At 44.0% G+C, this 17,218-nt stretch overlaps 1 protein-coding gene across 3 annotated transcripts in view; it reads left to right on the forward strand.

Annotated features, from left to right (window-relative positions):
• Window positions 1-1,421: 1,421 nt before the first annotated feature.
• Window positions 1,422-17,218, forward strand: part of DENND1B (DENN domain containing 1B) — a gene marked incomplete at both ends in the record, with an annotated part of 137,111 nt that continues 121,314 nt past the window's right edge. For all 3 annotated transcript variants that reach the window (XM_079536254.1, XM_079536255.1, XM_079536256.1), the window contains 2 exons: window positions 1,422-1,438; window positions 3,711-3,775. In XM_079536254.1, the coding sequence (XP_079392380.1) occupies window positions 1,422-1,438; window positions 3,711-3,775 (82 nt within the window). The remainder of the gene's footprint in view (window positions 1,439-3,710; window positions 3,776-17,218) is intronic.

Consider the following 17,218-nt stretch of genomic DNA (forward strand, 5'->3'; position numbering starts at 1 on the left):
TTTCTGAAAACAAGATGCTATATGAAATGTGTGATGATTTGTTAAGGATGCAAAACCCTGGACCCCTTCACGTACTTTAGCAGTTGTTGCAAATGCTGTCTGTTAAAGGTAGCCAAGAATTAATGTAAAATGGAGGCTGGAAAGTAAGTGCTTGAAAATCAAGGGAATCCCCACACTGAGATTTCTGCTGGAACTTCCAGTTGGTTTCACTGCACATTTTCTATGTTTTCTTATTATTTAGTCTATATCCTGTGAGGTGTGTAGGAAGTGTAACGAAGCCAAGACAATATTGCTTTGGAAAATCCAGTGCATGTAATTTCCTGGCTTTTGGTTATTTTTTTTTTAACTTTTATTTTATTTTTTTTTTTCAGCCATAGTAACACGTTAATGCTGTTTTATATGTTTAATATAGAATTGGCCCGAATTTTCCCTATTTTTTTTTTTTTCAACTGCCGGTGCAGGGATTGCTTTTTGGGGAGCAGTGCAGTGAGCAGCACTGTGCCTGTGGTCGGGCTGCGGGTGGTGTGCTGCTGGCTGCTGTGCTGCTGTGGGAGAGGCGGCGGTGGGAGTTTGACTCTCAGAGCATCGCAGGCAAACGCGGCTTGGAACGCACTCAAGGAGGATGTTATTTTTTTTTCTCCCTTTCCAAACTTACTGGGAGCGCCCGGGGGTATAAAGCTTTTCATGTGTGTTTACAGGGCCGTGCGTTCTCTCCAATACTTCTTTCCACTGCATTACTTCTTCAGCAGTTTTGGAGAGCGCTTAGAACTCGATAAAAAGCAAGGCCAAGCACATTACCGCGGGTTAAATTAAAATTTATGACCTTTAGCAAGACGAAATTAATTTTTCCTGTGAGTGGAGCGAATTCAAAGGGACGGGAAAGGAAGGGAAGGCAGCCGGGCAGGAGCGGAGCACGACCCCGGGCTCCCCTCGGGGCGCTGCCGTCCGCCGGCCCACGGGCGGCTGTTGCCCACGAGAGCAAAGGCCCCGGCAGCGAGGGAACACGGGGCAGCGTTCCGGAGCGCGGCGGCTCCGCGCGGAGCCCGTTCCGCACGCTCGCTCCGCACGCGGGGCCGGGCGGCACGGGGCTCGGGCGCGCGCCGAGGCGGCCGCACGTCCGGCCGACGGCGGCCTCGGTGGTTCCCCGGGCGGCCGCGGAGCTTCCTGGTTCCCAGAGGGTGCCGGAGCCGCGGCAACAGGAACTGAGAGACGGGGGGAGGAGGCGGTGCCGCCGCTCCGTGCAGTCGCGGCCCGAGCCGGGGGAGCGGAGCAGCCATGGGCCGCCGCCCGCCGCAGCAGCGCCGCCGCCCTCCGTGCTAAGCCGGCCCGGGCCGCAGGGAGAGGGCCGTCTCCTCCCCGCCGGGCGCGGGGCTTCTCCCTCGGGGGACGCCGGAGCGGCCGCCCGGGCCCGCGATGTGACCATGGACAGCAGGTTCAAGTGAGTGGGGGCGGCGGCGGGGGGCTCGGCGCAGCGGGTAGGCCTCGCGGGCCGCCGGGCGGGGGGGGAGGAGGCGCGGGGCAGCCCACCCGGCTGCGCGCGAGGGGCCGGGCGCGGCGCGGCCGCTGAGTGACAGCCGGGCGGGAGGCGGCGGGGCCGGGAGCTGGGGGCGAGGGCAGCAGGATAGAGTGGCGGCGGCCCCGCTCCTGCCCCCGGCTCGCCCCGCCGCGGCCGCCGAAGGGAAGCGGCTCCGGGACGGGCGAGCGGCCGCCGGGGGCGGGTCGTGCCCTCGGGAGCCGCCCGCCGCGAGCGGCCGTGGAACGGTGGTGGTGCGGCGTGCCGCTGTACGGGCACAAAGGCCCCACGCGCTGCCCGAGATCGATGCGCTCTGCGGCTCCGGCCTTTGTGCCGGCGCTGCGCTGCCGCAGGTGTGTGCGGCGGGCGAGAAACGGGCACGGGCCGCCGTGCTGCCTCTCTGCTCCCTGCGCTGGAGCCGTCCCTTCACTAAGCGGGAGCTGAGAGATGTTACACGCGTATTCATGAACTGACAACAATCTGGATGCGGGGGGATGATGAATGAGTGGGCACAGAGTAGTAGCGGGGAAGGAAACGGCAGTCTGACAATTCTCAGATTACTCTAACACATTTTTGACACTTCTGAGCATAGTGGGATGTGAAGAGTAAACTTAGCAGTGGCTTTCTGGGGAGGCTGAGCTGGTGTGGATGAGATGCTGCTGCATCCCTCGGGCTGTGCTTTGCGTGGTGGTGCTGCCCTGCCCCGTGCACCTGGCATGCTGTGGTGGGGCTGCATGGAAACAAGGCAGGAGTAAATGACCTTAGCTTGGGTAACGTTGTGGGGAAAACGTCACTTCTCCTAAAGAAAGGGTCTTATGGCTGCTTTTCCAGACAGCCAGGCCTCATCAGTTCCACCGCAAACCTGCAGGGACAAGAGCTGGCTGTAGTACTGGAATACAGTGTTGAGATCCTGAGCTTGCGTTTCTGTAGCTCAGTGCAGGATCTGTCTGGATGATTTTCTCAACTAAATGCTTTAAAAAATGACACAAGTCTATAGGCAGGTTATGTTTCTCTAACCTCAGTTAGACTCTGACTGCGTATCCTAGTTGATGATGGTACTGAGGTCAGTAAAAGCATGGCCTGAATCCATTAATTTGTGACAGCTGAGGTTTCCCCTCTACTCTAATCCTGGATTTCAGTCAGAACTCCCTTTAAAGAAACAACAGGGTATTAATTCACTGCACCCTTCAGTTTGAGTTCCAGAAACCTAGGCCCAAATTCTGTTTTTTTCACCTACCTCCAACCCTAGCTGACTTCAGTGGGGCATTACTCATGGAGGGAACTCAAGTGTGAGCTTTTAATGTGGTTAAATAGCTAATTGATATGGGTGCGGTTATACCACTTGTTTTTAATATAAATAGCAATGCGCTGGGTAGAGAGAGAGCTCAATAGTATGGTCACGGCAGTTTGAGCTATTCCAATAACTGCTTGGTTTGGGATTAGGTTGGGCGTTCCTTGCAATTAGCGCTGCAGTTGTTACTGTCGGGTGTGTGCTGCTGCAAGGCGTTGGTGTGCGGGTGGGTGGCTGCTGCAGGGGTGGCTGGGGGATTAAGTGTGGTATGATGGAAACTCCAAAAAACCATCTTGATGTATAAGGCAGTGGCATTATCATTAGACAAGCTAATCAGTGTATTTATCTTCCTTATGTTTGTTTTTTTCTTTTTTTAAGGCTGTACATGGCAGCATAGCTTGTTATTTCTAAGGAGGAACCAAAGTGGTTTCTAATTTTATTGACTTTCAATTTATTTTAATGTTTCCTGGACAAATAGAATAGAAAAAAATTTAATGCTGTACGTACGGTAACTGTTGAGTTACCTGAACTACTGACTGAGCACCTGGGGAAAGGACCCAGTCAGCTCTGGGAGCACAGGTGAAGGTAATTCACCTATGTGACTGGGGGGGGTGGAGCCTGGCTGCACCTCTCTTAGAGTTCATTTAAGGGTTGACTGTCACTGGGGAAGGATCTCTGGTTGGAGGTCCTTCTCTTGTGGAGTTTTCCTTTGTGGCGCTCGATCTTTAAAGATGGGTGAGCAGTCCTTTCTCCTTTCCTTGTAACAGCTTCTTATTGTATTAGTCCCTTCGACATTGTGCCTCTTGTATCACCTTTCCACCTTGTTGATCTTTCTGATTGCTATGCTGTGGAAAATGATTTATGTTGCCTGAAACAGCTGTGTGAGTAATTGTTTGCTTTTTCTAGGGAGAATCCAGAACGTACCTTTGATTTGGTACTGAAGGTGAAATGCCAAGCATCTGAAAATGAAGGTAATGATGTACTGTGTTTGTCAATATCATAGAAATGAGATGGAAAAGGCTCATTTGTTTTTTGTCTCCAGTTATATTTAATGTTATGAAATGCTTTTGCTTTTGGATTGTGTTAGAAAATGACTGTGGTTGCCTTATTATTTTTTTAATCTACTAATATGTTAACTTACTGCTGTCATCTTTTTATTGTTGTACGATCACTTTTGGTTGTCTGGTAGTAAAGCACTTTTATTCTGAGGGATTAACTTGTGGAACTTGGGCTCAAAGTGGAAATGATACAGTTATTAAGGAAATGTGGACTTTATGACTTCATTTTATCAGGGAAATTGACCCCTGCCTGTCAGTGGACTGTTCATTTAGTCAGAGCTGTACTAGGAAGTAAGTTTTCTCCGGGATAACAGGAAAAAACCTTTTCTGTAGCTTGCATTTGGTAGATGCTTTGGCACGATACGTGATGTAAGCAGCAGTGAGTTCTGGCATGTGCTCATGTTAGCCACTGGTTTCGCATCTCTGCAGGTGTGCGGTGAAGAGCTCTTGTACTGTGGGATTTATCTGAGGGAGGCATTTTGCATCTCCTGTAAAGAGCTTGCTTGTGCTGAAATGGAAGTGACCTCTGTAACTTGCTTTGGGGGAATTCTGTTCATGTTATCGTCCAAGGTTGTTGGCCTTTTGGAAACACAGGGAGAGAAGTCTTGTTGGGGTCATGCTGTAGTCCTGTTAGCCTGTGACAGTTGTGTCTTAATCATGTTTGTAAGTACAATCAATTACACTTTCAAATTCCGTGTATTTATTATCCTGCTATGCTAATGGATGCTTTTTCTGGAGTTCACTACACTGAGTTAGAAGCCAACAGAAGCCCTTGCATACTACACTTACATAACACCAAGCTACTCCTTTTATCTTCTTCCTTTAAGCCAGCATTTCCATTAGTGGTGTAAAGGATACCTGCCTAATATGTCTATGAAGAATGTTTCTGTTGAAGCAAAACAGTTGGGGCTGTTTAGTTCTTTTCCTGGCAGTCCCAACAGGGTTTTCTGTACCTGCTGGATGGTATACTATTATTGTTGTCTCAAGTTTCTCTGCTCTTTCTTTCATTTTCTCTTCCTCATAATACTGTTCTCATTCAGTTGTGGAATAACATCTCTGTCCTGCTGCAACCCTCAGTTATTTCCACATTTTTATGGTCAGCGACATCCTTCTGCTTACTGCCCGCCTTACTGATTTGCTGTTGGCACATCCATGGTTTGGGGGAGTTAAGTTGGCCTCCTTAGCTTGGGTCGTTCCTGTGTTGTGTTTTGTATCATGGTGCATGTCATCTTCTGCTTGCTTCCTTTTGTAATTTTTTGCCTTCACAGGTTACTGTGTTCACAGGTTACTTTCACAGTCCCCATCTAGTGCCCGTAGCAACACTGCTTCTTGCAGAGTGCCTTTAGCTGACATCCTTTCTCGGAGTCTCACTCAGGCTCAGTCTCTTCCTGAAGTTTTTTTTTTTACTTGTCTTTTGTCCTTTCCTTCCTGAGAACCAATAACCCTCTGCCTCAACTGCTGTGTGGAACTGCCTTCTATTATTTGTGAGCTCTGGGTTGGATTGGTTCTCCTGCCTGCCCAGGCAAGCATGGTGTATTGGTTGTGGGCTGCCCTTCATGAAACAGCTTGGGCCTGCATGTGGCCATGAGCTGATCTGGTTCGGGGTTGCCTTTGTGTTTGTGAGTGGGTGCTTCATCTCTTACTCCACCTCTGATCACCATTCTCTCAGCCCTGCTGGTTACTTGTGTGTGTGTGTGTGGGGGGGGGGCACAAGGAGGGATGCCAGCAACATCTGAGTCTGTGCTGTGTGACCAGAGAGAGGTTGGTAGGATTTCAGCAGCCTGGAGGTTGTATGGGTTCTTGTAAGAGTCCTCTGATGAGGACCTATGTGTGGTTTCTTTTTGCCAACCAGACCGTGCTGGTGGAATGTTCTGGTTACCATTCTTGTGTACTTGGTGAGCCACGTGGAATTCTTAATTTATTTCACTTTATATCTAGTTCAGATAATGAACTTCCCAGTGAAGGCCTGATGTTACATTTACATGAGGTAGTGCAAGCACACTAATGTATGAAATCAATATATCCTAATGTTTTAACTGTTGAAGGGGATAGTGTAAGGGATACAAATGTTTTGTCTGCACTGCCCCTTCGGAAGCAAAGCACGAGGCTTGGGCATGCTAAACAGGGAGCTTTCAGCGCTGGTTTATTAGACGGCCTTATAAATTTGACAGTTACCCTGCATTGTAGGTCTTGCCTTTAAATAGATTTTCATGCTAGGATAATCTTTTGAATATATCATACTTGAAGACGTGATCCAGTCACCTGTTTCTTTGCTCGAGCCTTTATTTCTTATGAAAGAGGTTTGTGTTTAAATAGGGGCTTTCTCCCTCGCATCCCATCTGCTCTTGTGCTTGATCCTGGAGCTATGTCAGGGCTGAGTTTGCGACATCACTGTCATCAGTGTTGCCGTGGAAATATTACAGCCATAAAATGATGATCTCTCCACATGAGCGAGCAGCAGGAGAAGCCGACTTAGTGGAGGGGAAGACCTTAACATGACCTATGTATCTTTGAGCCTTTTCTGTTCCAGCTTTGCTGTAATATGCATTCTCCTGAATTTTAATTTCCCTTTGCCAGCCTACAACTATTCTAACAAATAAAAATGGTGGTAGCTCTCCTGACTGTGAAGCTGTTAATAAGATGATGTTTTTATTAGCATGCAGTATGCCAGTGTTAATTGACACGGGGAAGAATTTTCTGGTTAAAATTAGTATGCTCTTTGGAAGAGTAATTTTAGGTAACTTCTTAATTAAAGCGGAGCTCTCAAAGAATGCTAATTTTTCCAGATCTGACAATGTCCCAAGGCTCTTCCTGCTCTAAAGGATCTTGCAGACATGAAATGTAGCAGTGTTTATTTTTACTATGAAATGTGATCTTAAATCAGTCCACTAATGATTTACAACACTTTCTACTTGGTGTAGATGTTTAGACCTTGGATGTGTAGGTTAATATAAATGTATCTCTCCACATATGGCATGTAGCTATTGGCTATAGGCTTAATGGTGCTACTGTGGCATTAGTTACGGCTTTTTGTTAGTATTTTGGTGTCGGTTGTCTGTGTTCTGCTGTGTAGGAGTTACTTAGTTGAGTATATATTTCTCAGTACCATGTTGTTGGCTGAGCAGAAGATGCTTTGGGGCTGCTCTCTCTTGCTCTGCCTCTTTATGCTGTGGGGGAACACAATAATATTGCTAGACTTGAACGATTTTACTAGTTCTAAGCTTTTCTCATTTGTGGAGCTGTGGATAAGAGAGGGCTTCTTAAATATGTGTTCCTGTGACTGAGGGCTCCACTAAACTAGTAGTGTGGGTTTTGCTGTTGTTATAACCTTTGTTCTTTGCTTGTGTTACAGTAAAAAGGTAAGTTTATTAGGAGAGCTTAATGCTTTCTGCTAGCACGAAGCAGAACATGGTTCCCTTACCAGCTCAGGAGGTGGTGCTTACTCTATTTTCACTTTTGATATTACTCTGCTTCTAAGTATCTTCAAAGTTGCATTTTAGCTTAATGGTGAAGCACGTATTCCAAAGGGGGGAAATTAGACTTTGAGAAAGTCACATTGTAGCTCATGTCAAAGCTGCTAGTTCTCTGCAGCCTGGCCAAAATTGTAATCCTCAATTCAGGGCGTGTTGAAACATAGTAACTGAGCAGCCTGGCTTCTTTAGGGAATGCGTAAGGCAGCTCAGGGAGAAGTCAGGAATGAGCTGAGCTCGGCTCCCCGTGCTTTGCTGTGTGTCAGGGAGGTGAGCTGCTCTAACAGTCCACTGCTTCAGCCGCAGCTCTGGCCTGCAGTATCGGTAGTGCCGTACAGCAGAAGGTTGGATGTGGTCTCCCAGGCATCCGCAAGTTTTCATTAATGCTTTTCTATGCTTTTCTTTGGGGGAACAACAAGCAAAATAACAGGTAAAATATCTGCGTGTTCTAACATCAGCAGTTGGCCTTCTGTGTTAAACTGTGTCTGACAGAGCCTAAGGACCACTTGGAAGCAGGTATAGAAACTAGAGTGCTTTAAGATTAGCATTGCTCTCTCTAGGCTGGGGAAAGAATTCACATGATCTTTGCTCTTTGGACTGAATGGTACTTCCTAAAAATCAGAAGTAATGCACTCTCATAGTTCTCTGGAGTGCATAGGCACGTGTGAGGCTGTTGGTCCCTGATAGTACGGCAGCTGCACGTAAAGCAGGATCATTCTGTCGCTGCCCTGCCTCTTTGAAGTGTTTTACTGCACCTGAGCTTAGGCATTGGCTAACCAACGCAGCCTGCAGCTTCTTTTTTTCTTTTATCGTTACATTTTTAGTACGTCCTTCCGTAGTGGGAAGTAAATCACTTCTGGGAAATGGATGTTTTGGAGTTCTTTATATGGAGTGTGCCCAGAGTAATAATTCCAGTGTTATATTTTGAATATTGTATCTTTATGCATATATAAACATATGAATATATATGCATGTGTACAACTAATACTACTAATTTTATACTCTCTACTGATTTAGTTGAAGCTGGCTTGCAGAAGCCCAACACAGACAATGCAAGTGGCACCTAGAAGTAGAAAGATGGCTCTAAGCAACAGCTGCTCTGAGCAGAAAATTTTCTGCATTTTTGTCCATGGCTTCCCAAGAAGGAGTGACTCAAACTGGTTTTGGTTTATGTGGTTAAGAGCACAGTTTGCTGCACCATTTTCTTCAATTATAGCACGTACACAAAGCAACAGAATTCTAGGCTTGAAAAGGCTCTGCTGAGAATGTGCTGTTAAGATTCAGGGAATTAAGGCACTGACAGTCTCAGTCTGAGTCCAGACTCTTTAGACCTGACTGAAGATGTTCAAGTATTACTTGAAAACCATTTAGAAATAGTGGTTTGTTTTCTGTTAAACCTCGTTTGAACAAGGTTTGAAATTTGATTGCTTTACTTCTACTTCCTCTTTCAATGTTGTGGTGCCTCCTATACCTCTAGGGCTAGATGCATGATTTCTGGAGAAGGTGCCTTGATAGTTAGTGGTGAATTGCATGAATAACTCCTTGCCTGTACCAGAATGACGATAAGTGTTAGTGATGCAAGATCTTTATGTTCTTTTTTCTTTAGTTGTTGTTCTTACTGCTTAATTTTCAAGGAAATGACATAGAAATGGGTTTAATTCTATACTGCTAGAGTTAAGAACTATCTGAATGAAATCCAGTAACTACAACAGAGATGCAGATTTCTTTGTATGGGGTTTTCAGTGGTTATCTATAAGGCACTAATATGACAGGTAGTTCTAGGAAGGTCCCAACTTTGGAGAATAAGTTTAATGTGGTTGGCAATGCTGTTCGTAGGTAACCTGTCTTTCTTTGCTAGGGTTTTCATTAAGTGCCTTCCACAATTGATTGCAGGATTGTGGTAGAGCAAGCACTGTTTTAATTTTTGTTTTCAGTAGCTGTTTTCTTCACTCTAGAGAGGTGTTTACTAACCACAAACACTGTAAGCCTGTGGGTGTAACGTTCTGATCAGATAACTCTTTTCCTTTGCAGTATTTATTTATTTATTTATTTTTTCAGAGTATCACTTGAACCTGATTAGAAAGATAATTCTGTCAGTTTAATGCATCAAGAAGATAATTCTGTCAGTTTAATGCATCAAGAAGTCTGCAGGTTTTTTTTTTTTTTTTTTTTTTTTTTTTTTTTTTTTTTAAAGCAGCCAGAACTTTTAATATAATCTTTCTGCATTGCCAACCCTCTTCACTGCTATGGTCTACCCAAAGTTAGGCTCTCTAATATTGTTCAAGTATGTTTTGCTTTTCAGGAGATTATGGAGAGCAAATGTGCATTGCTATGAATTGTATGAACTTTCTTATAAGGCTCATATTTATTTGTAGTCTTGGACTTTCAAATATTTCATACCACATTAGAGTTCATTTGATGTCGATAGACGTTAAAGATGCTTAATTTGTACAGCACCATTTTCCAACATGGGCTACCTGATGATAGTTCCAAATGCAGCTTTTGGATGTGAAAACTGAAGGCTTTCTTTCTGTACTCCGTAGCCATTTCATTAAGTGTAACCACCCCAGTGACCCTGGTAACCTCGTGTTGGATTTTCATGTTAGTGCCACTTCCACGTAATGCTTTCTTATTTTGGCTGTTGAAATTTTCCAATGGTGGTGCCCAAGAGGCTTAAAAGAGGGCACTTCATCTAGTCTGCTTTCTCCACAGGATTGTTGACTGGCCAGAGTGTTGCTCAGTCCATTGTTCAGCATGATACAGTTGTTTAGAGAGCAAATGCAGGTGTAATGATGGAGTTGGGGCTTTTTTTTTTTTTTTTTTGTCAGTGCTAACAAAACCAGAGTGTGTGTGAGCCTGAGTGTGGCTCAAGCTCCCTCATGTACGTGCATGGAATGTCTGTAAAAGTTTAACAACTGGCAATCTTCTGTATAATTTAAAGCCCTCAGCTTGTGTCTAAATAAGTTTATTTGTTAGACTCAAATTTCTTCCTTTTACTCTGAAGGTTCTTCAGAGTATGAACAGTGTTTTTGTGTATGCTTGGACTGTCACTAGTGAAGAGTGGGTGTTGTAGAATTGTGAGCAAAAGCAATTAAATCAACTTTGGAATTGCATCTATGATAAAGATAGGTGTTTTCATGTCTTTTCTCCTTTTCTTTCATTCCTCAGATGCTGAGAAAAGGAGGGCTAGTTACTCTAACCTTGTGCTTCTCACAGTAGCAGAAACGTGGAGGAAGCTCAATGCTGTTCTGTGTTTCATTTCCTATAGAATTTTTTTGCCAACTTGAAGAGATTCTTGAATGTATGCATAATGTGGAGGTGGGTGGAGATATGGACACGTGGGTGGAGGAATGGTGAGCGCAGCAGCAGGTCAAGGATGTGCTCCTCTTGCCTGTATGCCTTGCTGAGGAGAAGAGCCCTCGGAGCGGGCGGGTGGGCTGGGGCTGCAGGCAGTATGGGGGGAGTTGGCAGCCTCCAGCTGTGGTGGCACAGATACTTATGTGCTGTAAGAATTTTGTATACAATGCAGTAGATTTGACATATAGTATTGAAAGTAAACGTGAGCCCCAAATGGCAAATCATATTATGTGACATAGTCCATCAGTATAAAAGCTGAAACTCCTCTGCATTTCTCAATTTTGATTTTTCGTTTCATTTTGATGCTTAACTGCTTCAGACGGCTGCCTGGGGGGCAGTTTGCAGGCTTTCAAATTGCCTGCATTCACAAGTGTTCAACAAGAGTTCACAAATTTTTCTGGGCTCATGTCAGCGTGCCTCTGCCCTCCCACGCGCTGTGCAGTCCTGCTTGCACCAGTTTGTCATTTTTCTTGAGAAGATATGCTCTACTGATAGCTGTCCTTGTATGGAGTTAAATGGCTTGTCTTCTGTCTATGGGGGATTTGAAATCTCTAAAAACCTTTGTGAATTGGTTAAGCTTTCAAGGTTTGTAATGCTTTTTGCAAAGCCATACGCCACCTCTCTCTAGCAGTGACTTGACAAAGCTGAGGTGTGGGGTTTGTGTTTTGATTCACAGCTACGTTCTTTTTAGTTCTTTTTTCTTTCCCACTTGTAACTCTAGTAGGGGATGCAGTTTGTACATGCTCATCTTATAGCTTGGGAAAGATCATTCTGTTTGTAAATTCAGCAAAACATGATCAGGAAAATGAAGACAACTGCTACATGGACTGCTAATAGAAAGCTTGAGAACAAGCAGCTCCCAAACAGAGGAAACTCTCTGAAGCCAAAGTAAGTTGTCCCAGGGAAGTGCTAATTTTATTCTTTAAAATAACTCTGAGTAGTAAGGTGATCTGTGCATAGCACTTTTTTTTTTTTTTTTTTGCAAGCAGTGTGTAAATAAACTCTTTTTTTTTATAGTAGTCGGCCTTGTGGTAACTCCAGGATCCAGGTAAAAGCATGGTATTTACTGGCACATACTAGAAATGGGAGAACCTAAGTGACAGGAAATAATAAAATGCTTTAAGCAGTAACTTCTATCTTCTTTTGATGTTTTCTGTGTGTTCTGGAGCTGTGGTTCTACATTTGGAACTAAACAAATTGTGTAGGCGAAGGCTTCTTATGTCTTATGGTTCTAGTTTAGGAGAAGAGATTTAAAAACTTGATGGTGAACTTCATATGAAAGGAAGAGAAAAAGCAGAAGTGGTAAGGAGGGGAAAAGGTCTGAACAAGATTTGAGGTGTGGTGTTGGATTTCCTGAGCTAGGGAAGCCAAAGCAGCGCCTCAGTCAAGCTGTCTTCATCTGCAGACCTTGCAATCCTCATATGAATGGTACTGTCCAAGTATGAAACTCTTAATTAGAAAAGGGACTTGAAGAACACCCTTGAATGACATTTGTTGCAGTTTGAATACAGGTCTAATTTATTTTCAAGTTTGGGTGGGTATTCAGATGCAGATTATAATCTGGCTGAAAGTGCAAAATTGTTTCTGAAAAGATCACATGGGTTTCTATGTTTACTTCAGATACGTCTCACTAACTTGCAAGGTTAATTTCAAGTTTTAACCATTATGAAGGGATAATCATCATAGCTGAAGTATTTTGCTGTAGATGTAACCATTCACTGTTGTGTTTTTCCTTAAGCTCAGAAGGGGAAAGAGCATCAGTGATTAATTTTGCTTACATTCTGATAGGGAGCGAGAAATTCTTATTTATCTGACTTGAGATGCTGGTCATACAGAGGACTTATTGTGCCAATGGAATCTGTGTGCAACATGCACCCAGCAGCTGGTACAGCATGAGCAGGAAGCTGCTCACATGTGTTAAGGAAGCAGGAGCTGCTGGGCTTTCCAGGCTATCTAGTGGCTGCTATTTCATCTCCCAGCATTCATTTGAAGTGGTTGAGTTTGTTTATTAAAAATAGGCATATTACCAGATCTACAAACAAAATAAAATGCTTGAGTTGCTGCTGCTCTCTCCTGCCAGCTTCCCATAGCATATTTCTGTGATGGCTTTTGGACCTGTGCTTACTTCAGAGTGCTGGAGCTGTCTCTGTGCTTTGCTAAACTTCTGTCTATTATTTGAGGAGACGGATTCAACAGCGTAGCTGGAGCCTTCCAGTTCTCTGTTCATGCAGTAAAGCTTATCTCCTTGGGGGGAAACAGAACGGAAAGTTGGACCCCTGTCATTTGGGCTGATTATAAGGCATGGTGCATTTGGACATAAATTGTACGTGCAACATGAAAATACAAGATCCTGTGTAACGATACCAGATTGTTATCATGCGGTAACTTATAGATCTGAAAACAATTAATGATATCATATAATATGGGACATTCTGGAAAAAGACTTTTTCCAGGGAAGAGTTCATCTTCTGGATAGCTTCTTCCTGCTGTGGACACTGCCTGACAAAAAGGGACTTCCTTTCCTCAGAGTTGGTGAGTTGTTTGCTACTTCAGCTGTCCTGTTGCGTCCCAGACAGCTGTGATGAGAAAGTGCTTGTATGCCAGGACACATAAAATTAAATTGGTAAGTTGCTGAGTATTCAGTTGCTGATGAGTAAATCCATTTTAGTCTGGCGATGGGCCTGCCTTGTGAGCGTGTACCTCCAATACACATCTGTTTCTGTGTGGGGTCAGAGCCCTGCAATGCATTGCAAGAGCTGCCTTAATGATGCTGATGTATCAGCTGGGGAGACAAGTCAGCTCAAGTAAAATGTGTAGCTAGTAAGGGAAGCTACTGGAAAAGAATTGCACATCATGATACAATATGCTGCATCTTATAGGAAGTTATTTATAATGTATTTGCTTGCATTTGGATTATTGTGATAGAAATCAGTGCTATGGAAACACAATGTGAATTAAAAAAAGAAAAAAAAAAAAAAACCCACGAAAAAGGAGCTTGGGTTAACTGCCTCTAAATGCCTGGTTGAAAAACATACATTGCTGGCTGAAAGCATTTTCTATTGTCAAATAAAAAAAAAAATAAAATTCAGCATGCCTTGAGTTCTCTGGCAAGTAGTGATGGTGACTATCTTCCTCTGCAATAAACAATTCTGTGTGACATTGCTAGATGCTGGCAGATTCAGCAAAAAAAAAAAGCTTTGTCTTATGATATTTGTCAGACCTTGCAGTCCTTGGAGAAAATTTGCATTATTTATTCAAGGATGAGCAAAACAGAAATGCTTTCAGCTCCTGTTATTGGAAAGAACGAAGAGCTCAACCAGATAAAACAATAGTAAAGGTAAGCTACTGGGAGTTTCAGAGCCCCTGGAACCAGCTCAGGAGGTGAGCTGGTGCCAGCTATGGGACACTGCTCTCTGCAGCTCCCCTCTGGTGACAGCTATGCTCAAACAGAGCTGCCTGCAGGCTGCTGTGCCCAGCTTGGACTGGCACTGCTTTCCTGTGTGCTGCAAAATGCTCTGTGTGCTATCCTGCAACCTGATGGAGATGTTTTGTGATGAGTGCTCTCTTCAGCAGTGTTACCTAGCAGCCCTGTTGGCTTTTCAGTTTAATAGAGGATGCAGTTCATGTACTGTCTCATGTTTAAGACCTCCTGTTGTTCAGCTGCAGGGAGTCAGTGTTCAGGATCACAGTTAGCCCGTGTCTGCAGTCACTTCAGAAAAGTGTGGCCTGGAGAGATCTTGTGGCTCTATGGTTATCTGGTTGTGGGGTCTGTGCTGAGTAAATGTGTCTGTGTACAGGAGCTGCACGGTCTTAGTATGGGTGTTCTGGTTTGCTGTGGGAACTTAATGGGGCAGTGTAGGAGTCAGATCGGTGTGGCTCATGTTGTGCCTTAAAAGCCAGCAGAAGTGCATCCTGTACATTCTTCTTGTATCTTAATATAACAGGGCAACGTGGTGCTGATGGGTGTTACTTCTGCTCCCAGGCCCATCAGCCCTAGGAGTTACCCAGCTGAGCACAAGCAGTGTGCTTTAGTTGTCAGCATGCTTTGAAGCGTTTGTTCAGCAAGTGAGACACAAAGTCCTGCTAGGACAAAATGTGCCAGAAGAGCACAGACAATGGCTGCAAATGGAGCAATATTTTGAAATGCTCTGCATGCAGTAAGACCAGTATGTCTTGGGTATTTTCTTTCTTGTTTTCTTTTTTTTAATGACATTTTTATATATATATTTAGAACTATGCTTGGTAAATGTTGCTTTGGAGATGTGGAGGAGTGTATGTTCCTTAGCACAGCAGTTACTGCAGGCGCTCTGTGTCGGCGGGTCAGAACACAACATGAGTCATGGAGCAGATACCGACAGCCTGGCCTGAGATAGATGAGGAAGCAGCTAAGTGTTAGGGGAAGTGAGGAAGTACCTTTCTTGATGGATGTTTCAAAAGCCCAATATATGTCTTTTTTTGAAGTCCCAGCAGTATGTATTTGATTAATCTATTTCACGGGGATATTAGAAGTCATGTCATGTATGAAAATCAAATAGAAATTATAGCATTTGCGATGTGTTATCCTCAACTAATAATCCTGTGGCAGAATGCTAGTGATCCATTACAACAACATAATACATCATAGAAGGTGAAGAAAGCACATTTGAAACATAAATCAATAGTTCTAAAGTTTAATTACCCCATAATGCTCACTTTTATTCACCAAGATTTCTGGAGGTTTTTTAACTCCACAGTGTATCAACTAGACATAGTGGGATAATGTAAGTGTTGCAAATGCGTGTGCTCAGGCTGAGAGGAAGACTCTGTTTTCAGATTTTCTCTCAGCTCCAATAGCCAGGAGATGAATTTGAAATATTTTCAATTTCATTAGGCTCTCCTAAAGGTAATGTTTACTATGTAACACTGATAGGAAAGTGGTTTGTTCAACAATAGAATCTGAAATTCTCAGGTGTCATAATTATTATATTCAAATGCAATGCATGGCAGTGAAACAGTAATGTGCTTGCATGTACAACCCTGTTAAAAGTTACAGGTGTTGATTTTACATGCAGGCGTTTGGGTAACATCTACTTTACGTATCTTAAACTGCAGTCCTTGCTGTGGGCAATAGCGAATGATTCCTGTGCCCAGGAAGCTGATGATGTATCCCCAAGGCACAGTGGTACAGAATTCTGTGTAATCCAGGGCATTGACCACCGTTGCTTTTGGAGGGTATTAAATAAATGGAGAAGTATTTTATAAGAGATAGATGAAATACCTTGTGAACTTGTAGGGTTAGGTACCTGAGTAAATATTAATAGGATACAAAATCTTCCAACTTTGGAGTATTTTTACAGAGCTGTCTCTGATTTTTTTTTTTTTTTTTTTTTTTTTTTTTTTTTCTTTTGAGTGTCCTGTTATTGTCCTTCCTTCCTCCTTGCATGTGGGAAGATTGATGTCTTCGTTTGGCTTAGCAACACCCGTGGAGAAAGGAAGAAAACACTCATTGTGAAGGCCAGGCATAATCTTATATGTCTGTTGAACAGTGCTGATGTTGATCTTCAGCCAAAATGGGGGTGAAAAAAAAAAAAAAATTGCAGTGAATTAAAATGTATGCGTTACGGAGTGGTGGTGGTGCAAGCATCAGTGACCCCAGAAGAGGAAAAATCACACAGAATCACAGAATCACCCGGGTTGGAAGAGACCTCAAGGATCATGTAGTTCCAACCCACCTGCCTAGCAGGGCCACCAAACATACACATTTAGATCAGGACATACACATTTAGATCAGGAAAAAAGAGGTAGGAAAGTTTATTTACAGTAAGGGTTGTGAGGCACTGAAGCACGTGGTGGATGTCCTGTCCTTGGAGACACCCAAGATCAGGTTGGATGGGCTCTGAGCACTTGATGGAGCTGTAGGTGTCCCTGTGCAGTGCAGAAGGGTTGGACTACATGTCTTTTAAGGATCCCTTCCAACTCAAATGATGCTGTGAAAGAAAGCCGCTATCCCGTTGTTGAGAGTCAAAACTCAATAAGCTTCCCTGGTAACATGCGTCCAGGGGGAAATTTCAGATGAAAAGGGGGAAAAGCAGTGCTACATTTTTGAATAGCATTTTCCAGGAAATAGGTGCTTTGAGTTTGCACTGAGTGGCTAATAGCAATGTGTTTCTTGATAGTAGCTCTCTGGGACTGGCAGCACGTGTTCCTGTGCTCTGCTCTCTGAGCTAGCAGAAAGCAGCTGCTGGTGTCGTTGCTGCCCACATGCTGTGCTGGGGCAATGGAGTTACACTGCAGGCAACAGTTCCTGAAAGTGGTCTGGAGTAGTGGCTTGGGCTGGTTCTCCTTGTTTGGAAACTGAAATGCAAGTGTGTGACAGGAAAACTCAAGGTGTTCAGGGCTTACTGAAGAACTGTATTCAGTAACCTTTTTCTTCTTACATTTAGCTAGGGGGCCTTGCAATGCTTGGAATGACTTGTGTTGTACCAGAGCTTAAAGTGTTATGTCTTTGTAAATTTAGAATTTTAACTTCTGCTTTTATAAGCAGTTTTAG

The sequence above is a fragment of the Tetrao urogallus genome (genome assembly GCF_951394365.1).
Source record: "Tetrao urogallus genome assembly, chromosome: 5".
In the NCBI taxonomy this organism is placed as follows: Eukaryota; Metazoa; Chordata; class Aves; order Galliformes; family Phasianidae; genus Tetrao; species Tetrao urogallus.